Source organism: Aquarana catesbeiana, linkage group LG09 (genome assembly GCF_042186555.1).
Source record: "Aquarana catesbeiana isolate 2022-GZ linkage group LG09, ASM4218655v1, whole genome shotgun sequence".
Lineage (NCBI taxonomy): Eukaryota > Metazoa > Chordata > Amphibia > Anura > Ranidae > Aquarana > Aquarana catesbeiana.
Window position 1 is genome coordinate 304,840,977 of NC_133332.1, and position 24,224 is coordinate 304,865,200.

The 24,224-nt window shown below is 44.0% G+C and overlaps 2 protein-coding genes and 1 non-coding gene across 3 annotated transcripts in view; 1 reads left to right on the forward strand and 2 right to left on the reverse strand.

Annotated features, from left to right (window-relative positions):
• Positions 1 to 24,224, forward strand: part of GTF3C5 (general transcription factor IIIC subunit 5) — a 114,210-nt gene that overhangs the window by 21,947 nt on the left and 68,039 nt on the right. The window lies entirely within an intron of this gene.
• LOC141109031 (gamma-aminobutyric acid receptor subunit alpha-3-like) lies at positions 1,098 to 21,543 on the reverse strand. Its single transcript, XM_073600986.1, has 4 exons — positions 21,015 to 21,543; positions 12,617 to 12,769; positions 5,132 to 5,343; positions 1,098 to 1,899 (listed from the first exon to the last, which is right to left on the reverse strand). The coding sequence occupies exons 1-4, from the start codon at positions 21,541 to 21,543 to the stop codon at positions 1,588 to 1,590; spliced, it is 1,206 nt and encodes a 401-aa protein (XP_073457087.1). The 3' UTR covers positions 1,098 to 1,587.
• On the reverse strand, positions 14,566 to 14,637 carry TRNAD-AUC (transfer RNA aspartic acid (anticodon AUC)). The gene has a single exon. It is a non-coding gene; the product is annotated as a tRNA-Asp (tRNA).

Below are 24,224 nucleotides of genomic sequence, written 5' to 3' on the forward strand. Positions count from 1 at the left end.
ATTGCTGTTTTCTCTATAAAGAATCTTGACATGCTGGCTCGTTGTATCCTGTTAGTTTGTGGTGCCACCACCTACCAACCATTCCAGGGGTCTTTGATGTTGGAGTGCAGGATCGACTTTCCTGATCTATTTCTAAAATGATTCACTGAATCAAACCTTTGCCTTATAACATCGGGATCCTACTTTCTCTACTATGGCTTTGGTCTTCTAGGTTTCCAAAGCTATGACGTGGTCCTCCATTTACACCTATATTAGGTTTTATGGGGTGGATATGCTTGCATAGGTGGAAGCTATCTTTGGTCATTAGATCCTGCTCTGTGACATGTTTCCTTGCCTTGTTGGATGTACATGGCTGCCCTGCTTTTGGGTATCCCATGCGTAAAGTATTCCTGTACTGTGTCCTCTAATAAATGAAGACGAAATTAAGACTTTGTGTAAAAGTTTTTCTGAAGTTCACTGGAGGACATAGTTTTTCCATTCTGAGTGTTCTCTCTTAGTTGGTTTGTGGGCATTGTTGTGTTAAATGGTTGTGGGAAGGATGTTGTACCTTTCACTGTTTTCTACAACTGAGCTCTTGAGCCGAAGTAGAAATATAACTATTTAAGAGAGCTGGACCCTTTTTGATGTGCATAGTGTCCAAAGGTTTTGTGGTTGGCAGTCAACCCACACAGAAAGAATTATTGTACATGGTCTTACAATGACTCTCGAAGAAAGGGATTTTATGGACAAAGGGAACTGATCATTTCCATTGAAACTAGATGGCTACGGATGTCTGCACAGGCTGCAAACCTCCAACAGACATCTGGCTAGAATTGGCTGGATCAGGTGACAATCGTTTCACACCTTTATTATTGTACATAGTGATGAGCGAATCGATCGGCATGCAAATAGGTGAGCTGCTGAAATGCAAGTTTTTATAATTCACCTCATATGCAATCTTTAAACATTTTTCAGATATTTTTGTAAAATTTAATGAATCACTATTGCAGGAATGTTTGAGTTGTATGCTTCTCTGCAGACCAGACAGATTATAATGCAGATATTTGGGTGAATCGAAGGTTAGCGAATCGACAAGTCTCTGGATTCGAACAGTCGTAAGCCCTCAAAACAAATAAGCAAAGTACCCTGTTAAGGGCAGATATCACAGTGAGCATAAAGAGAGAAACTCAGCAGCCTACAGACGTTAGATGGCCGCTGGCTGTGCATGCGCGACCCGGCCACAGATCGCTGAACAAGCATGCACGTTCACATCAAATGTGCCAGTATGCACCTATGGAGGAGGGAAGGGTAACACTCTGCAGACATCCCTGGCTCTGGCCTATTTCTGGAAAAAGGCTCTGAAAAGACACAGGCACGGGATGTTTGCCACAGTTAAGGCGGACCTACAAAATTTTTAACGTTCCCTAACCTGACTTTTAATGGACTCTTCGGGTGAACGTTCTTTTACATCTGTAGGAACCTTCAGACATCTTTCAAAAAAAAAACAAAAACAAACAAACAGTAGGTGATACCTTGAGAAGAGACAGGTAACACGTCCCACACAAGCTAGGAGTCCAAAAGGAATCTTTTTTTTTTTTTTTTTTGTAATTATTTTGGAATCCTTCTCTTGATTGATGATTCTCGGTTGACATAGGTTGCCCAGTACACCAGATTAAAGATGGCAAACAAGACTGGGAAGACGATGCGTGAAATCTTGTCAATGCGGCTGACGCTGTTGTAAGTCTTTTTGCCGTCTAATGGCTTTAGCTCAGCGTGCGGCGGAGATAGAGGAGGGGGTGGGAGAGCAGCATTCTTTGCAATTGTGGCCAAGGCTGGTTCCTTGATGTTCAGTGTGTAGGTTGTCCCCACTATGTTGTAGGTCGTGCTGGACTTCTTTGCCAGGATTATAGGTTCTTTTATCTAGGGGGAAAATACAAAACAGTATGATGGGCCAATCAACGCTGTCACACAATGTCATATTTTCCTGATTCACTTTGACGAATAAGCAACATTCGGCCTGGAGAGAAAATAGATAAATACCCTTCGATTTTTGCCCCCATTTGCACAGAAAGAATGAACATGCAATTACAAATACACCCCTAAATTTTAGGCTTGCACCTGCTAATAAGGGTGCATTTCTGCAAATCATTTAGTTATCCTAAGGGAAGATTTTAGACGTGCATCTAAATCTCCCTTGCCTCTGAAGCCTGATCCACCATCGGATAGCTCGCCGGAGGCTACTGACAGGCAGTAAGGTGATGCCTCCTCGACGCTTGTTTTAACACCATTTTTGCCATCAAACTCACCACAACTGCATGCATTGCACACGGTCGCGGGGCATTTGTCGCACTTCCCCTTTGACTTGAATGTGTAGTGTTCAATGGGCTTGCTGCCCACCGCTCACTACATGTACATAAAGGATTCCCAGAGCACTATGGTTTTCTTGGGAGACAGAACATACAGTAGCATCCTACCTTGAGGCACTGCATTGTCTGACTGAAACTTGCAACTAAGCTGCCTGATAAGTGATTAGTTATTTTTGAGTCACCCCTGTGAATCATTAAGCTTTGTTTAAATTCCAGCTTCAGCTATTGTGGTCTATTAACAGCTGTTTATTTTAACAGGCTGTAAAGAGATGAGGAAAAATGAAAAAAGAGTACGGAACTTCACCTACTGGTTAAAAACCCCCCAAAACATTAAAATACCATATATCATAATTGCCCAACCCAAAAAGACAAATGCGTTTCCTTTTTAAATACACCACAAATAGTGCACATTTTTTTTTTTTTTTTATCACGCATATATTAACCACTTCAATACAGGGCACTTATACACCTTCCTGCCCAGACCAATTTTCAGCTTTCAGTGCTGTCGCAGTTTGAATGACAATTGCACGTTCATGCTACACTGTACCCAAACTAAATTTTTATCATTTTGTTCCCACAAATAGAGCTTTCTTTTGGTGGCATTTGATCACCACTGAGGTTTTTATTTTTTGCTAAACAAATAAAAAAAAAGACAGAAAATTTTGAAAAAAATAAAAGTTTGCTTTTGTTTCTGTTCAAAAATTTTGTAAATAAGTAAGATTTCTCTTTCACTGATGGGCGCTGATAAGGCGGCACTGACAGGCACCGATAAGGCGGCACCGATGAGGTGGCACCAATGAGCGGGCACTGACGATGGGCACTGGTAGGTGGCACTGATATGCGGCACTGATGGGCACTCATGGGTGGAACTGATGGGCGACACTGATGGGCACTGAAAGGCTGCAAAGATAGGTTCTTATAGGTGGCACTGATAGGCGGCACTGCTGTGCACTGATAGGCATCCCTGGTGGCGCTGGCAGTGGTAGTCATTGTGAGTGGGCCCTGATTGGCAGCTGCCTGGGCACAGATTAGTATTTCCCTGGGGGTCTAGGGGGCATACCTGGTGGTCCAGTGTGGATGGCTTCCCTGGTGGTCCTGGGCGGCTTGCCTGGTGGTCCTGGGTGGGATCCGAGGGGGGGCTGTGCTGATAAACAATCAGCACAGACCCCCCCTGTCAGGAGAGCAGCCGATCGGCTCTCCTCTACTCACGTCTGTCAGACGCGAGTGAGGAAAAGCCGATCACCGGCTCTTCCTATTTACATCGTGATCAGCCGTGATTGGACACGGCTGATCACGTGGTAAAGGGTCTCTGTCAGAGACTCTTTTCCTAGATTGGTGTTGCGGGGTGTCAGACTGACACCCCGCAACAACGATCGCCGCGATGCGCGCCCCCCGGTGGGCGCGCAGTGGCTCAATATCCTGAGGACGTCATATGACGCCCAATCAGGGTATTGAAACCACTTTGCAGCCGTCATTTTGCTATATGGCAGGCGGCAAGTGGTTAAACAAATAAAGGGAATATGTACAACAATATTGTACTCTTCATTTCTTTAAATATAGGAAAATTTGCTTATACTGACCAGTCTTATTCTTTGTTTTATTTTCCCAGAGAATAAATGATTTGGCCAGAAGTGCGGGGGCGCCAGTGACGCTCGGAGACACTCCCCCACCTCTGGCCACATGCGGTACTGCATACAATAGCAGTCACTGTGGAACGAATTATCTGAGTTTCCATTGACTCCTATGGGGAAACTCGCTTTGATATACGAGAACTTTGGATTACAAGCATTCTTCTGGTACGAATTATGCTCATAATCCAGGGTACCACTGTATAGGGAGTAGAAAGTAGCAAGTAGGCACTGACATGCCTCATGCCAAGCCAGAGGTAGGGCTCTCTAATCACTGAACCCCATGTTCCCTGTGTTTTGCATAGTTATAGGTCTGACTCAGCAGGGGGTATGTTGGACATCTGCACAGAGACCACTTCTTCAACATAGGGAGTAATGGTCCATCTCTGAAGCATGCAGAATACTGGCAGGGTACAGGCTTTCTACTCGGGCTGTAGCTTCTTTCTTGGCTACTTTAAATTAGTGTAGGGACAGCTATTATTATTATGTTTTATATGTATACACTATATTACCAAAAGTATTGGGACATCTGCCTTTACATGCACATGAACTTTATTGCCATCCCAGTCTTAGTCCGTAGGGTTCAATATTGAGTTGTCCCACCATTTGCAGCTATAACAGCTTCAACTCTTCTGGGAAGGCTGTCCACAAGGTTTAGGAGTGTTTCTATGGGAATGTTTGACCATTCTTCCAGAAGTGCATTTGTAAAGGTCAGGCACTGATGTTGGACAAGAAGGCCTGGCTCGCAGTCTGCGCTCAAATTTATCCCAAAGGTGTTCTGTCGGGTTGAGGTCAGGAATCTGTGCAGGCCAGTCATGTTCCTGCACCCCAAACTCGCTCATCCATGTCCTTATGGACCTTGCTTTGTGCGCTGGTCCAAATCATTTGATGGAGGGGGGGGATTATGGTGTGGGGTTGTTTTTCAGGGGTTGGGCTTGTCCCCTTAGTTCCAGTGAAGGAAACTCCTAAGGCGTCAGCATACCAAAACATTTTGGACAATTTCATGCTCCCAACTTTGTGGGAACAGTTTGAGGATGTCCCCTTCCTGTTCCAACATGACTGCACACCAGTGCACAAAGCAAGGTCCATAAAGACATGGATGAGTGAGTTTGAGGTGGAGGAACTTGACCTCAACCTGATATTATTACTCCTTCTTACCTTGAAAGTCTGGCCTTCCTGGGCTCTTTTACCATCCCAGGCCCAGCCTCTTTTAGTGAAATAATTGACTGTAGCGAACTCAATAAGTGCAGAGAAGACAAAAGTATAGCACACTGCCATAAACCAATCCATTGCTGTGGCATAGGCAACCTTGGGCAGAGAGTTCCGTGCACTGATACTCAGTGTTGTCATGGTCAAAACAGTAGTGACTCCTATGGTAAAGAGAAAAGCTGTCATATAGGCATGTTGCTTACAGTCACTGCATTCACAAATACGAAATCAATACATTTGTATAAGAAAAATATTTGTTTAAGACCCAGTTGCCTCTGTAAAAAAACAAAAACAAAGGATACCCTATTAAAAAAAAAAAAAAAAAAAAAAGTACTTACCTTTTCAGGAGGCTGAAGTCTTTCCCATCATGTAGAGCTCCAGGAACCACTTTCAAGTTGTGGTTCTAAGTGATCCTTTAATGGGGACTTTGCATTAAAACGCAAGGCCTACTTATCGAATAGACCGCGCCTTTATGTTAAAAAGCACAGTTAAATTAAAAAAAAAAAAAAATAGACATTAAAAAAATACCTAATCTATACTTACCTTGGATTTTGGACAGCTCATCTAAGTAAGATTGACTTGACTGCCAGGATCGTTGGAAAGCTGAGGGTTCCAAATCATGCAAGGACACATCCTTGCACAGTTATGGAATGGTTTTCCTAGAACCCTGAGAAAGGGTCCAGTGACATCACATAACCTTAAATTTTATTCTGTTGTGTTTTTTTTTTCTTTAATTAACAGTGCTTTTTTAAATTGGGTGGCGGTCTACAGGATAAGAAAAGAAGGAAGCACCGCGCACTAGAGAAATAGCCCAAGTGTATAAAGTGAGTCATAAACGGCTTCTCCCAGGCCATGCCCCTGATGCAATTCACCCCACCCACAGGGGGGGCTGTGTGAAATGCATTGGGGGTCGTGGCTTGGGAGCAGCCGGACTGAAGCCGTTTTTGACTCTCCTGTATACTTGGGCTGTTTTTCTGGTGTGCGCCGTCCTTTTTTTTTTTTTTTCTAAATGTGTGTAACAATCCAGGACGGACTGGACCCATTTCAAATGCAAGTCATGGTGGGATGATTTCATGGAGTGGTCATCTGTAAGCTTTTACATAGTAGTTTATGGTCTACAACAGTGGTCTCCAAACTGTGTCCCGGGGGCCGAATGCTTGCTTTTATCAGGCCCTTGGGGCAGTATTTTTTTCACTGACACCATTGAAGGGGCACACTTCCTCCCAATGACACCAACAGTGGGGCCCAATAATACCAATGATGGGGGACCATTTCTCCCAATGACACCAAAAATGGGGCATTGTTTACTCCAACTGATGCTGGGCCACTGTCTACTAATGATGGCCACAGTCTGGCCCCCCTAAAGTCTGAAGGACAGTAAACTGGCCTTTTGTTTAGAAAGTTTGGAGACCTCTGGTCTACAAGATAAGCTTTAAAGCCAACTCTATTTTTATTTTTTATAAAATACATTTTTATTAGTTTTATAATGTAGTACAAAAGTACATACACACCAACCAACATAAGCAACTCTATTTTTTTAAATTTTCAAAATGGTCCCCTAGAAAAAAAAAAAAAACGTTCCCCACAGTACTTTATTTTCTCCATCAGAGGTCCTCAGTCTTCCGAGTTAATCCAGTAATATTCAACCAAGAAGACTGAGCACATAGCCTAATATATAACAGGCTTGTTGGCCATCATCAGTGCAGCATATAGAAACCATGGCTTCTGTGGAGTAAAATATGACCATATAGGTATAGGTTATGGAGAGAAGGGACTAAAGAAACCAAGTCCTCCAATCAAAATTATTGCCTAGCACAGTAATGTATTTGCATGTATCATTCCATCATATTCCCAAAAATTAAAAGATTATTCCTTATTTGAAGACAGGGAGTGAGGCCATGCAAATGATTCCTTTAAGCCCCATCAACCAGGTGCACCTCCAAAATAGGGAGAGAAGGGACTATAAAGACCAAGTCCCCCAATAGAAATTATTGCTTAGAACAGTAATGTATTTGCATGTTTCATTCCATCATATTCTAAAAATAAAAAGATTATTCCTTATTTGAAGACAGGGAGTGAGGCCATGCAAATGATTCCTTTAAGCCCCATCAACCAGATGCACCTCCAAAATATGTAGACTAATAATAATAGAGCTGTTTATTCCAAACTGCATAGAGTTGTTTCAGGCTTTTAGGCCATCAGTGCAGTGTATGGAAAGCGTGGCCTCTATGGAGTAGGCCAATAATGACAGAATGTCTCCTGCACATAAGTGTGATAGCCTGGTACAGGTGTAAAAGATGACACCACATTGCTGGAGAATGCTTCAAGCCTTGCTGCCCTGTAGGACTGGGGATGTCTTGAAGCCACTACAAAAAACAGACAAAAGGGGGCACACCAGCCTAGTGCATTATCCTACAGCGTTTATTTAAGATTAACAAGAAGAATACAAACATGTGAATTAAAATCACTCATCGAGCTACTTATCTATAGCCCAGTAGTCCCAGACTTGGCACACTCCAGAGTGCAGGGGGGCCTCACCGGGATCCTTTATGGCTAACGCGTTTCAAAGGTAACCCCTTCTTCATCAGCTTGGTTCTGATGAAGAAGGGGTACCTTTGAAACATGTTAGTCATAAAGGATCCCAATGAGGGCCCCCTGCATTCTGGAGTGTGCCAAGTCTGAGACTACTGGGCTATAGATGAGTAGCTCGATGAGCGATTTTAAGTCACATGTTTGTGAGTATTATTCTTATTAATCTTAAATACAGTGCATGCGAAAGTATTGATAGCGCTTCACTTTTTCCACATGTTATTTTACAGCCTTATTCCAAAATTGATTAAATTCATTATTTTCCTCAAAATTCTACAAACAATACCCCATAATGACAACATGAAAGAAGTTTGTTTTAAACTTTGCAATTTATTTTAAAAAATAAGAAAAAAATCCCATCTACATAAGTATCACAGCCTTTGCCATGACTCTTAAAATTAAGCTCAGGGGCATCCTGTTTGCACTGATCATCCTTGAGATGTATCTATAACTTGATTGGAGTCCACCTGTGGTAAATTCAGTTGATTGGACATGATTTGGAAAGGCACACAGCTGTCTATATAAGGTCCCACAGTTAACAGTGCACGTCAGAGCACAAGCCAAGCCATGAAGTCCAAAGAATTGTCTGTAGACCTCTGAGACAGGATTGTATTGAGGCACAGATCTGGGGAAGGGTACAGAAAAATGTCTGCAGCATTGAAGGTCCCAATGAGCACAGTGGCCTCCATCATCCGTAAATGGAAGACGTTTGAAACCACCAGGACTCTTCCTAGTGTGGGCCAAACTGAGCATTCGGGGGAGAAGAGCCTTAGTCAGGGAGGTGACCAAGATCCTGATGGTCACTCAGTGCTCCAGTGTTTCTCTGTGGAGACAGAAGAATGTTCCAAAAGAACAACCATCTCTGCAACATTCCACCAATCAGGCCTGTATGGTAGAGTGGCCAGACGGAAGCCACTCCTCAGTAAAAGGCACATAACAGCCCGTCTGGAGTTTGCCAAAAGGCACCTGAAGGACTTTCAGACCATGAGAAACAAAATTCTCTGGTCTGATAAAACAAAGATGGAACTATTTGACCTGAATGGCAAGCATCATGTCTGGAGAAAACCAGGCACCACTCATCACCTGGCCAATACCATCCCTACAGTGAAGCATGGTGGTGGCAGCATCATACCGTGGGGATGTTTTTCAGTGGCAGGAACTGGAAGACTAGTCAGGATCCAGGGAAAGATACAGTGTCTTGAACAAGTATTCAGAACCCTTGACATTTTCCACATTTTGTCATGTTACAACCAAAAATTTAAATGCATTTTATTGGGATTTTATGTGATAGACCAACACAAAGTGGCACATAATTGTGCAGTGGAAGGACAATGATAAATGGTTTTCAATATTTTTTACAAATAAATATCTGAAAAGTGTGGCATGCATACGTATTTAGCCCCCCTTACTCTGATACCCCTAAAAAAAAATCTAGTGGAACCAATTGCCCTCAGAAGTCAACTAATTAGTAAATAGAGTCCACCCGTGTCTAATTTAATCTCAGTATAAATATGGCTGTTCTGTGAAGCCCTCAGAGATTTGTTTGAGAACCTTAGTGAACAAACCGCATCATGAAGGCCAAGGAACATACCAGACAGGTCAGGGATAAAATTGTGGAGAAGTTTAAAGCAAGGTTAGGTTATAAAAAAATATCCCAAGCTTTGAACATCGCACATAGCACTGTTCAATCCATCATCCGAAAATGGAAAGAGTATGGCACAACTGCAAACCTACCAAGACATGGCCGCCAACCTAAACTGACATGGGCAAGAAAAGCATTATTCAGAGAAGTAGCCAAGAGGCCCATGGTAACTCTGGAGGAGCTGCAGAGATCCACAGCTCAGGTGGGAGAATCTGTCCACAGGACAACTATTAATTGTGCTCTCCACAAATCTGCCCTTTATGGAAGAGTGGCAAGAAGAAAGCCATTGTTGAAATAAAGCCATAAGAAGTCCCAATTGCAGTTTGCGAGAAGGCATGTGGGGGACACGGCAAACATGTGGAAGAAGGTGCTCTGGTCAGATGAGACCAAAATTGAACTTTTCGGCCTAAAAGCAAAATGCTAAGTGTGGTGGAAAACTAATAATGCACACCGTCCCCACTGTGAAACATGGTGGTGGCAGCATCATGTTGTGGGGATGTTTTTCTTCAACAGGGAAAGGGAAGCTGGTTAGAGTTCATGGGAAGATGGATGGAGCCAAATACAGGGCATACTTATGCCCTGTACACACGACCAGTTTTGCCGTCGGAATAAACTCTGAATGTTTTTACGACGGAGTTCCAACGGAATTCCGCTCAAGCTGTCTTGCTTACATCACACCAAATTCCGACCGTCCAGAACGCAGTGATGTACAACATGTACGACGGGACTAGAAAACGGAAGTTCAATAGCCAGTAGCCAATAGCTTCCTTCTCGTACTTGCTTGAGAGCATGCATCATTTTTGGTGCGTCGGAACAGCATACAGATGAGCGTTTTTTCCGATAGTAATTTGTTCTGTCAGAAAAATATAGAACATGTTCTCTATCTAAGTCCGTCTGAATTTTCGACAGAAAAAGTCCGATGGGGCATACACACGGTTGGAATATACAATGCAAAGCTCCCATTGGACTCTTTCTGTCGGAAATTCCGCTCGTGTGTATGTGGGATTAGAAGAAAACTTTTTAGGGTCTGCAAAAGACTTGAGACTGGGGCGGAGGTTCACCTTCCAGCAGGACAACGACCCTAAACATACAGCCAGAGCTACAATGGAATGGTTTAGATCAAAGCATATTCATGTGTTAGAATGGCCCAGTCAAAGTCCAGACCTAAATCCAATTGAGAATCTGTGGCAAGACTTGAAAATTGCTGTTCAGACGCTTTCCATCCAATCTGACAGAGCTTGAGCTATTTTGCTAAGAAGAATGGGAAAAAAAATGTCCCTCTCCAGATGTGCAAAGCTGGTAGAAACATCCCCAAAAAGACTTGCAGCTGTAATTGCAGCGAAAGGGGTTTCTACAAATTATTGACTCAGGGGGGCGCTATACAAATGCACCCCCACACTTTTCACATATTTATTAGTTTAAAAATGTTGAAAACCATTTATCATTTTCCTTCCACTTCACAATTTTGTGCCACTTTGTATTGGTCTTTCACATAAAATCCCAATAAAATACATTTACATTTTTGGTAGTAACATGACAAAATGTGGAAAATTTGAAAGGGTATGAATACTTTTTCAAGTCACTGTAAATGCAGAAATGTACAGAGACATCCTTGATGAAAACCTGCTCTGGGCCTCAGACTGGGGGCGAAGGTTCATCTTCAAACAGGACAACAACCGTAACCTCCCTGACGGTAATCCCGAGTGTGGCTCGGGGTTAAATTTCAGTCCCATTAGCAGTAACCCTGAGCCACACTCGGGATTACTATGCAGAATCCTGGTGCAGCGTTACTTACCTTGTCCCCAGGATCCCGCGATGTCCCCTGCTATGTCCGTGAGCTCTGTCTCCTCCGAAGCCCCTCCATGCCAGGCTCCGTTCCCTGCGAGCAGCGCGACGCACGGGGGCGGAGCCTGGCGGCAAATTCAAAAAGATGTAAAAATCATAACACATACAGTACTGTAATCTTATAGATTACAGTACTGTATGAAATTATTTCACATCCCTTTTGTCCCCAGTGCTTTGGCCCATGCCCTGCATGCAATTTTATATGCTATATACTGTTCTTTCTGCCTGGAAACTGGAGATTGTCCATAGCAACCAAAAAGTGTCCCTTTATGTCAAAAGTGGCTTTAGACCAGCTAGAAAACGGCGATAGTAAATTAGAACACTTGCAGAATTGAGCGATAGTGAATCGTGGGGAAATTCATTTTATTATTATTATATATATATATATATATTTTTTTAATTATTTATATTTATTTATTTATGTTTTTGTGTTTCAAACTTTATCATACCCGGGATATCTACTAGACTCTTGTTTGGACAGATTTAAGTGTGTTATTGTTAAGAATTACAGACCTACAATATAAAACGCCAAATTTCCATGCAAAATAATTGTACCGCTTTCAGCACCTAAAATCCGAAATAATCATACCGCCAGGGAGGTTAAGCACACAGCCAAGGTAAAAGAGGAGTGGCTACAGGGCAACTCTGTGAAGGTCCTTGAGTGGCCCAGCCAGAGCCCAGACTTCAACCTGATTGACCATCTCTGGAGAGATCTGAAAATGGCTGTGCACCAACGCTCCCCATCCAACCTGATGGAGCTTGAGAGGTCCTGCAAAGAAGAATGGAAGAAACTGCCCAAAAAATAGGTGTGCCAAGCTTGTAGCATCATACTCAAAAAGACTTGAGGCTGTAATTGGTGCCAAAGGAGCTTCACCAAAGTATTGAGCAAAGACTGTGAATACTTTTGTACATTTGTACATGTACTTTTTTTTTTTTATGAATTTGCAAAGATTTCAAACAAACTTCTATTTTTGTTGTCATTATGGGGTATTGTTTGTAGAATTTTGGAGAAAATATTGAATTTAATCCATTTTGGTATAAGGCTGTAACATAACAAAATGTGTAAAAAGTAAATACTTTCTGGATGCACTGTAAATGCTGCGGGATAATTCATTAGGCTGGAGCACCCTCATTTATTTGTTTTTTCTATGGAGTAGGACCTGGGATACAATGAGACCGTAGAACAATACAGGTTAAGGTCAGAGGGGACTATAGGAATCAAAAGGGACGAATGGAATCAAAAAGCCTTCAACCCTAATAAGATGGATACAGACATCCAAACACATCCAAAGAAGGAAGGAACGAAACAAACTATTGCCTGCTTATATTACTTATATTTCCTGTTGCGTTTAACTTACCAAACACGGTCCTGGCTGGGACTGACTCCCTGTTAAGCCAGAAGGACACTTGTGAAAGGATGACGGTCATTATACACGGTAGATAGGTCTGTATGACAAAGTATCCAATTTTCCTCTTCAGGTGGAAGTGAGTAGTCATGACAATGTATTCGCCTGACAGGTAGGTAGGATAAAAATAATGCTTTAATTAAAACATATCTGGGGATATAGGAAGGGCTAGTATTGGGGTTATAGGGAGGGTTATTCTTGGGGATATAGGAAGGGATAGTATTGGGGTTACAGGGAGGGTTACTCTTGGGGATATAGGGAGGGATAGTATTGGGGTTACAGGGAGGGTTACTCTTGGGGATATAGGAAGGGATAGTATTGGGGTTACAGGGAGGGTTACTCTTGGGGATATAGGGAGGGATAGTATTGGGGTTACAGGGAGGGTTACTCTTGGGGATATAGGGAGGGATAGTATTGGGGTTACAGGGAGGGTTATTCTTGGGGATATAGGAAGGGATAGTATTGGGGTTACAGGGAGGGTTATTCTTGGGGATATAGGAAGGGATAGTATTGGGGTTACAGGGAGGGTTATTCTTGGGGATATAGGAAGGGATAGTATTGGGGTTACAGGGAGGGTTATTCTTGGGGATATAGGGAGGGCTAGTATTGGGGTTACAGGGAGGGTTATTCTTGGGGATATAGGGAGGGATAGTATTGGGGTTACAGGGAGGGTTATTCTTGGGGATATAGGGAGGGATAGTATTGGGGTTACAGGGAGGGTTATTCTTGGGGATATAGGGAGGGATAGTATTGGGGTTACAGGGAGGGTTATTCTTGGGGATATAGGAAGGGATAGTATTGGGGTTACAGGGAGGGTTATTCTTGGGGATATAGGGAGGGATAGTATTGGGGTTACAGGGAGGGTTATTCTTGGGGATATAGGGAGGGATAGTATTGGAGTTACAGGGAGGGTTATTCTTGGGGATATAGGGAGGGATAGTATTGGGGTTACAGGGAGGGTTATTCTTGGGGATATAGGGAGGGATAGTATTGGGGTTACAGGGAGAGTTATTCTTGGGGATATAGGGAGGGATAGTATTGGGGTTACAGGGAGGATTATTCTTGGGGATATAGGGAGGGATAGTATTGGGGTTACAGGGAGGGTTATTCTTGGGGATATAGGAAGGGATAGTATTGGGGTTACAGGGAGGATTATTCTTGGGGATATAGGGAGGGATAGTATTGGGGTTACAGGGAGGGTTATTCTTGGGGATATAGGGAGGGATAGTATTGGGGTTACAGGGAGGGTTATTCTTGGGGATATAGGGAGGGATAGTATTGGGGTTACAGGGAGGGTTATTCTTGGGGATATAGGGAGGGATAGTATTGGGGTTACAGGGAGGGTTATTCTTGGGGATATAGGGAGGGATAGTATTGGGGTTACAGGGAGGGCTACTCTTGGGGATATAGGGAGTGATAGTATTGGGGTTACAGGGAGGGTTATTCTTGGGGATATAGGGAGGGCTAGTATTGGGGTTACAGGGAGGGTTACTCTTGGGGATATAGGAAGGGTTAGTATTGGGGTTACAGGGAGGGTTATTCTTGGGGATATAGGGAGGGATAGTATTGGGGTTATAGGGAGGGTTAGTGTTAGAGAGAGCTATATAGTATATAGTAAATACTATATAGTAAACAGCAGGCTTTTTTTCAGCCAAGTTGCTAAGGATAGCCTAGAAAATACCTGAAAATGAGCTGAGTGCTCCACCTACTGGCTGAAAATGAGAATACAAAACAATCATTTTCTTGTGCAAAAAAATATATTATTCAAAATGCTTAACAAAACACATACATAAACACATTCCTTTTGATTTAAATTTTATTCCATCAGCATTTAATTTGCACAGCAGATTTCTCCCTGGGGACACAAAGTGGTTAGCGGTCGAGGCAGCCATGTTGGCAATTGCGTTGGCCGGGAATCGAACCCGGGTCAGCTGCTGGATAAGCAGCTATGCTCACCACTGCACCACCAACGCGAGGAAAGTTTTTGAAGTGTGGGAGGAAAAAACCTGGGAATGGGGAGGTGAGGATGACGCTGGATCCCAGTGCTGCAAATATGTCTGGTCTTGTCACAGTGGCAACATATAGCAGCTTACCAATTCCTCTGTGATACGTATCATTGTTGGGTAGCAAGTTTTCTCCTTCAGTGCTCTTTCGATAGCCTGGTTCCATAGACATTTCACTTCCTTTGCATATTGCATATGGAATTGTTGCAAGATTTCGCAGATTTTCTGAGAACTTCCATCTTTTTCTCTCTCTATTTGGATACCCAGATTGTAGCTAATGTCCCCAAGTTCTTTGATTTCAAAATTTTCTTTCAGCTTGTGAACTATCTGATTGTAATCCCCTTCTTGTTCAAAACAGGTTATAAATGTCATCAACATAGATAAGGATGTATATCCATCTGTCTTCTTGATTCCTGGAGTAGAGACGGGGGTCTGCTTTACATCTTGAGAATCCCTCTTTAGTAAGTACTTTGTTCACTTTCGCATTCCACATCCTTGCAGATTGTATAAGACCGTAGATGCTCTTCTGATGTTTACACACAAGGTTGTCCCCTTTCTCAAACCCTGGTGGTCGCTCTATCTAGAGATCTTCCTTAATGTCTCCATGTCTAGGTATTTCACTTGCATGCCCTTTCTGGCTGCAATGCTAAGAAGTGCTCTGATGGTGGAGTGAAAGTTTCGTCATAATCTTCACCAAATTTCTGAGAGCAACCCTTGGCAACTAGTCTGGCTTGGTATTTGTGGATATTCCCAGGGCCAGATTTGCCACAAGGCCACCAAGGCCAGGCCTCGGAGCGGCAGTGGTGCAGGGGCGGCGCCGCTCCTGCGGCGACTTTGCGGCCACCCCCCCTTTCGGGCTGCCCGTTAAAGTCGATTAAGGGCACCGGTACCCTTAGAAAAGATGGCCGCGAGCCGCCCACTACTGCGCATGCGCCGTTCCGAAGCGGCCGGGCTTGGGAAGGCTCGTACATGCACGGCCGGGCAGCACATGTGCAGTAGCGTGATTGCGCCACCCGGCGCCATTTTTGAAAAGATCGAGAAGTAATGTCAGCGGTGCGGCGGCGGTGGAGAGAGGTGACATCTCTCATTGCCCGCACCGCTGTTCCGCCCTCCTCCATCTGATGGCAGCCAGGCAGCGTGGCAAGTGACATCAACATCTGGAGGCAGCCAGGCAGCGTGGCAAGTGACATCTCCATCTGGTGGCAGGCAGCGTGGCAAGTGACATCTCCATCTGGTGGCAGCCAGGCAGCGTGGCAAGTGACATCTCCATCTGGTGGCAGGCATAGTGGCAAGTGACATCTCCATCTGGTGGCAGCCAGGCAGCGTGGCAAGTGACATCTCCATCTGGTGGCAGGCATAGTGGCAAGTGACAAGCGATGGTGGCAAGTGACACGCTCAGGGCTCCCAATGATTCTGCATTATGGTGAGTTGAACCATTTCATTTTACATTACAATGTAATGATAGAAATAATGTGTTTCAATCATCCTGACACCATACCAACCTTGGTGCCGGGGATGATTGAAGCACTAACACCAGCCATTGCCCTGAAAAATTGCCTGGGAGATGTATAAACCTCGAAGTGGACTTTTCCTGGCTCTCTCTGGGACGCTCTGCTACAGTGCGTATTAGTCCTGGTTTGCATTGGAATTTGTTGCTAGACATGGAAACAAACTCTTGAAGTTTCTCTGATAGTAGCTAATGTTCCCAAGTTCTTTGATTTCAAAATTTTCTTTCAGCTTGTGAACTTTCTGATTGTAATCCCCTTCTTGTTCAAAACAGGTTATAATGTCATCAACATAGATAAGGATGTATATCCATCTGTCTTGATTCCTGGAGTAGAGACCCCCGTCTACTTTACATCTTGAGAATCCCTCTTTAGTAAGTACTTTGTTCACTTTCACAATCCACATCCTTGCAGATTGTTGAAGACCGTAGATGCTCTTCTGATGTTTACACACAAGGTGCACCCACTGACACCATTGTTGGTGGTTATTATTGCGTCCAACTGACCTCTTATCCTTTACAAGCAGGGAAGCTTCCATCTTCATTTCTGTTTGATCTGCAGTTCTCATGCTGTTGTATAGGTGACCAGCCATGACACCAGCCATATGATATGTTTATAGTTTGGTTGAAAGCAACCTGTTCTTCTTTAAAAGTGCCCTACAATATGATAAAAAGTACTTTGTTTTCTCTATAGTTGTTCCAATCCCTTTGGTATTTTTAGGTTTTTTATGTTTGATGTCTTTATCAGCTTTAGCCAAAAACCTTTGTATTTGAGCAGATTTTTCTTTGTATTCTGACGTATCTTTGAATGGACTCCATTTTTCTTTTAATTTAGCTATTTTTGTGGCTATTTTTTGGAGTTGGAGCAGTGTGACCGCATGCAAACGGAGGTGTACCAGAGTCACAGGGTCTAAGGAGCCACCTGGTCTTCACCAGAGCCACTGGAGGTGTGGATGTTGCGCTGCAAGGCAGCTCCCAGGTTGCGGCTCTCTAGCACACCCGTGCGGGCACAGTGCATCCAAATAGGCGTAATACTACCTAGGTCCAGGTATTATTGTGTCCACTGACACCATTGTTGGTGGTTAATATTGCTTCTACTGACCTCTTATCCTTTACAAGCAAGGAAACTTCCATTTTTATTTCTGTTTGATCTGCAGTTCTCATGGTGATCAGCCATGATACCAGCCATATGATGTGTTTATAGTTTGGTTGAAAGCAACCTGTTCTGCTTTAAAAGTGCTCTATAATATGATAAAAAGTACTTTTGAAAATTGATAGTCCTTCATTCTGTTAGATACCATGCTGCCAGGTTCTGACAACTGGCTAGGTGCTCTGCCACCTGGCTGAGTGCCCTGCTGTTGGGGTCTGGAAGCAGGCTGAGTGCCCTGCTGTTGGGGTCTGGGAAGCTGGCTGAGTGCCTTGCTGTTGGGGTCTGGGAAGCTGGCTGAGTGCCTTGCTGTTGGGGCCTGGAAGCTGGCTGAGTTTCCCGCAGGTCAGATCCTTTAACAAGTACAACATTTGGAACTTGCAGCTCCACAGGGCAGAAAATATCCCAATGCTGGGATCCCATGGACCATCTGCAGGCTTAACGTGGAGTCCCCTAACCCATACTGCTTTTCATTTTACCAGTCACCCAGGTCTTTCCAAGGAATTGGTTCCCCAGCATAGGTCCCCTAAACACCTCTACTACTGGAGCTGTAAGTGTATCTTAACAGTCACTCAGGTCTTACCAAGACATTGGTTCCCCAGAAAAGGTCCCCTAATGCCCTTGGAGTGGCAGGGGCACACATTACAACTGGATCAGGACAAACTTTAGATAGAAATCTGCCCTTACCCAGAACACCTCTACTACTGGAGCTGTAAATTTAAGTTTTTTTTTAACAGTCACCCAGGTCTTACCAAGACATTGGTTCCCCAGAAAAGGTCCCCTAATGCCCTTGGAGTGGCAGAGGCACACATTACACCTCTACTACTGGAGCTGTAAGTGTAAGTATATTTTAACAGTCACCCAGGTCTTACCAAGACATTGGTTCCCCAGAAAAGGTCCCCTAATGCCCTTGGAGTGGCAGAGGCACACATTACAACTGGATCAGGCCAAACTTTAGATAAAAATCTGCCCTTACCCAGAATACCTCTACTACTGGAGCTGTAAGTGTAAGTATATTTTAACAGTCACCCAGGTCTTACCAAGACATTGGTTCCCCAGAAAAGGTCCCCTAATGCCCTTGGAGTGGCAGAGGCACACATTACAACTGGATCAGGCCAAACTTTAGATAAAAATCTGCCCTTACCCAGAACACCTCTACTACTGGAGCTGTAAGTGTATTTTAACAGTCACCCAGGTCTTTTCAAGACATTGGTTCCCCAGCAAAGGTCCCCGAACACTCTTGGAATCGCCGAGGCACACATTACACCAGGACAAAATTCAGATGGAACTCTGCCCTTAACCCGAACACCTCTACTACTGGAGCTGTAAATAAAAAGCAGAAATCTGGACCACCAGGCTTTGACACAACCTAAGCAAATGGCGCATGAAAGTTGACTACAGGAATCTTGGACCAAACGGGTAACCCATGCCAGGCATGCAACATGCATGGAGATGCAGAGGTATTAGACCTCTGGAGTTGGTGATATCTTGACCCTAGAACCAGAGACTGACTGGGCAGCAGGCACAAAACTAGCAGAGGCAGACTGGGCAGCAGGTGGTATATAAGCAACATCAGGATTGTCAGCAGATAAAGGATCAGTGGCATATGGCTGGGCAACAGGTTAAATAACAATGGATTCAAGCTGGATAGCAGGTAAAGGATTAGTAGTGTCAGCATGAACAGTAGAAGATCAGTGGCACCAGATTTGATAGCTGGTGGCGTATCCATGAAGTCAGGCTGGTCAGCGGGTAAAGGATCAGTGGAATCTGGCTGGGCAGCAGGTGAAGTACCAATGGATTCAAGCTGGATAGCAGGTAAAGGATTAGAAGTGTCTCTATGTGCTGGGGAGAGAGGGAGGAAAGGAGGCTCTGTGCACTCCTTTCTTTCTTTTTCTTTTTTTTTTCTTTTTTTTTTTTTCTTTCTTTTTTTCTTTCTTTCTTTCTTTCTTTCTTTCTTTCTTTCTTTCTTTCTTTCTTTCTTTCTTTCTTTCTTTCTTTCTTTCTTTCTTTCTTTCTTTCTTTCTTTCTTTCTTTCTTTCTTTCTTTCTTTCTTTCTTTCTTTCTTTCTTTCTTTCTTTCTTTCCCCGCCCCTTATGACATCACCGCCCGAGGCATGTCACCACCAAAAGCAGCAGCATGTGTCACCACCAAATGCAGCAGCATGTGTCACCACCAAATGCTGCAGCTTATGTCACCACCAAATGCTGCAGCTTATGTCACCACCAAATGCTGCAGCTTATGTCACCACCAAATGCTGCAGCTTATGTCACCACCAAATGCAGCAGCTTATGTCACCACCAAATGCTGCAGCTTATGTCACCACCAAATGCTGCAGCTTATGTCACCACCAAATGCTGCAGCTTATGTCACCACCAAATGCTGCAGCTTATGTCACCACCAAATGCTGCAGCTTATGTCACCACCAAATGCTGCAGCTTATGTCACCACCAAATGTTGCAGCTTATGTCACCACCAAATGCTGCAACCTATGTCACCACCAAATGCTGCAGCTTATGTCACCACCAAATGCAGCAGCTTATGTCACCACCAAATGCTGCAGCTTATGTCACCACCAAATGCAGCAGCTTATGTCACCACCAAATGCTGCAGCTTATGTCACCACCAAATGCTGCAGCTTATGTCACCACCAAATGCTGCAGCTTATGTCACCACCAAATGCAGCAGCTTATGTCACCACCAAATGCTGCAACTTATGTCACCACCAAATGCTGCAGCTTATGTCACCACCAAATGCTGCAGCTTATGTCACCACCAAATGCTGCAGCCTATCTCACCATCAAATGCTGCAACTTATGTCACCACCAAATGCAGCAGCTTATGTCACCACCAAATGCTGCAGCTTATGTCACCACCAAATGCTGCAGCCTATCTCACCATCAAATGCTGCAACTTATGTCACCACCAAATGCAGCAGCTTATGTCACCACCAAATGCTGCAGCTTATGTCACCACCAAATGCTGCAGCCTATCTCACCATCAAATGCTGCAACTTATGTCACCACCAAGTGCAGCAGCTTATGTCACCACCAAATGCTGCAGCTTATGTCACCACCAAATGCTGCAGCCTATCTCACCATCAAATGCTGCAACTTATGTCACCACCAAGTGCAGCAGCTTATGTCACCACCAAATGCTGCAGCCTATGTCACCACCAAATGCTGCAACTTATGTCACCACCAAATGCTGCAGCTTATGTCACCACCAAATGCTGCAGCCTATCTCACCATCAAATGCTGCAACTTATGTCACCACCAAGTGCAGCAGCTTATGTCACCACCAAATGCTGCAGCTTATGTCACCACCAAATGCTGCAGCCTATCTCACCATCAAATGCTGCAACTTATGTCACCACCAAATGCAGCAGCTTATGTCACCACCAAATGCTGCAGCTTACACCAAATGCAGCAGCCTGTGTCACCACCAAAGCAGGCGAATATAAGAAACGCACATGAATATAAGAAAAGCACACAAATATAAGAAAAGCACACAAATATAAGAAAAGCACACTGATAAAAACTGGCTCATGTGCGCCCAGCCTGAAGGGGTGTGAACTAGACTTAGGCAATTGGGAAAAACTGAACATTTGGCTCTATGATGTTGTCATGAGCCTCCTCATAATACAGGGCCAGGGTGTAAGTCCACTGTCCTGTCTCTCTGGTGGTAGAAATATGTCACATAGGTGTTGCTGCGCCTCTGGCTCTATGACGTTGTTATGAGCCTCTTCGTGGTACATCGGCCATGGTGTAAAGAGATTCTCCTGGCTGTATGCCGTTGGGAAGAAGTCCTGTGGTGGCTCCTGAATCTGACTAACTCTCTTGCAGCCAAAGTCATAGATATTATTCTGCTCCTCTGGCTCTATGAGGTTGTTATGAGCTTCTTCATGGTACATCGGCCACGGTGTAAAGAGATTCTCCTGGTTGTATGCCATTGGGAAGAAGTCCTGAGGTGGCTGCTGAATCTGACTAACTCTCTTGTAGCCAAAGTCATAGATATTATTAGGCTCCTCAGGCTCTTTTGGGTTCTTATGAGCCTCCTCGTAATGCATTGGCCAGGGTGTAAAGAGATTCTCCTGTCTGACCGCTGGTGGTGGCTGATAAACGACCATTAGCTCTGCCAATTGTTGAAGAGCATCTTTATAATGGTTCTTCATTGGAGTCGGTACTGGTCTCTGGATCTTCAATGATAATATTGGATCCCAGTCCATAGGTTCCTCCCTCTGAAGCTCACTCTCATCACTACAGTCAGCGAAATTAGGCTTCTCTGGCGATGATGGTGGAGGTGAAAATAACTCCATTGGTGACATCATCAAACTGTCGCTCATGTATGAAAAGCCTGTGAAATACTCCTGCTCATATGGTGATATTGGAGCCTCCCGGTCCAGGGTTTTGATAAATTCATTCAATGGCATGCTGTTATTTGATGGTTCCTCATAAATCTAGAAAGAGAAAAAGACATTCATTACTATTTCTAATTGATACAGAGAATGGTAACAAAGTATGGTGAACCCCACCCCCGAGGTGCAGCAGATTTCACCAAGCACACTCCTTCCACCCTAGCTCCCTCTAGTGGTCAGATGACATACACAATAATCATCTCCAATACTAAACAGAAACCATTCAGACCAGGCCGTATGATTGTATAGTGATCACAAATTCATATACACTGGTCTGAAAAGTCTGGTAAAACAAATGTCTTAGATGGGGAAGAGCCTGCTGCTGAAAATCTCCCCTCCCCCTCCAATGTGTTTGGACTCTATTATCTGTATACTTACTGGTTCAGATTCAGGTGGCTCGTCTGACTTTCTTCCCTCTAACTCTGCCCAGTCGATAGTCTTGAAGAACGGATGGCTCCTGATGTCACTGACTAGATGGTTTCGGCCCTCTTGGTCTTTCCACAGAAGCTGTAATGAAGAATGAAATATATGAGAATGAAATATAAAGAGATGCTGCATGACCAATAACAATATCTGAGCAATAGAGGAGCTGAGGCTCTCTGTAACTTACCCTAACTAAGAGGTTATGGAGGTCAGGGTCCATACCCTCCTCAAAATCGGGCTCCATATAAATCATTTTCATCTTTATTTGTTCCCAGTCGTCAGTACTGGTGATGAAGGGATGTTTGCCAAACGCCATCTCGTATACTATAACTCCAAGGGAGAAATAGTCAACCATGCTGAAATAATCCATTTCTTGCAAGACCTGAAGAAACATAAGAGAAAAAGGGATGAGCACATTGTCAGACCAGGCAGAGGACAGAGATGATAACATAGTGACATATGTGATGTATAAAGCTTATGCATGACTAAAATTGCAATGAAACGGCATCAAACTGAAGTGGAGCTTGCGAATATTGGAGGTGGGGCTTAAAGGGCAAGTATAGTCAAAACCTTTTTTTTTTTTAAACGTTGGATAGAATAGAAAGGGGTTAAACAGTCTAGGGCTTTGCCTAGAGGTGCCCTTTAATTGCCCCATTTAAAGTAGGTGGATGAAGGTATACTGACCCCAATAGCTCAATGTTCACAAGCGCTCCCCATGTTAAAGAGGAGAAGGGAAACAGTGGGTGAGCAGTTACTGGAGGTTTTACCCCATTCATATGTGTGAAACGGGCCAGGCAGATGAATCCATCTACACTCAGCCTCAATGTCCCCTACAAAGAAGCCCCAACACTGCTCCATGACTCAGAACTTCCCAGCTTTTGTTGGGGATATTGTTCTGGCCTGGAAAACCACTAAAAGCAACCGGGGGCACCAGTGGAAACATTCTCCATTTAGTGGAAGTGGAGCACCCCTTTATCTCTTCTCTATATCCAATCATAATAATTGGTATATCTTGATAAATGTTATAATTGAGTCTGATATCGGGTTCATACTTACTTCTGGGGCCATGTAGATTGGTGTCCCTACAATTCCGTTAGTTCTCTTAGACTCGGTGACTCCCTTCGCTGACAATCCAAAATCCGCAACTCTGGCGTGGCCATCTTCGTCTAAGAGGATGTTTTCCGGCTTCAGATCTCTGTGAACGATCTCTCTGGCGTGCAGGAATTGCAGGCAGCAAATAATTTCCGCTGTTAGGTTTCTGATGGAGAAAGAAATACATGGATTAGCATCAAAAATCATCACAGATCAGTTAATGGTAAAGATAAAGTAACTTCTCCCTATAGTACATAGGGGTATAGATGGACGGGATCAGCTGGAGGGGCCTGGCTAGGTCACTGCCTGTCCTCAGTGGTCAGCCTCCCCCGACTCCAAAGTGACCCCGACATCAAACTTACCTTAAGATGTCCAGCGGAAATGGAGCTGAATATCTTATGAATTCGGCGAGATCTCCTTCGCTCAGATACTCCATAACAAAGGCCAGATGATTCTGTGAAAATAAGAAAAACAGGTTACGTTATAGACATTGAAGTTTTCACTTTGTGAAGGAATATATGAAGACCCGCACACCAGCAGAGAATGCAGTGTGGCATCTTAACTAAATGCTTCCTTGGGGGGAACTCTGGAAAACCGGACAGAGAAGAATAGTAGACCGCCATTGCTGGATGATCATTACCACAATACTAGTTTTGTCTGGTTCTTATGGTGGCCCAATGGCTTCTATATTTTGGCTTCCCATCCTGGAAGATGTATGTCAATCAGGAGTCCTGACTTCTCCTGTCTAGCCAGTTGTAGACGTGTTCTGACTCAGTGACTCAAAGTTTTAAGGCCAGAGACAGCCAGGAAACTAGTAATGTCTAAAGTCAGTAATGGCAGCCTCTCAGTATATGGTTTCTTGAAGGAAAGCCTCTACTCTGTACAGTTTGTGTCACAAAGCTCCAGCCTTGTAGGAAGCACTCTAGAGACTTCTTCTCTCACCTTTACTGCATTACCCTGATCTACAGCCAGAGCCC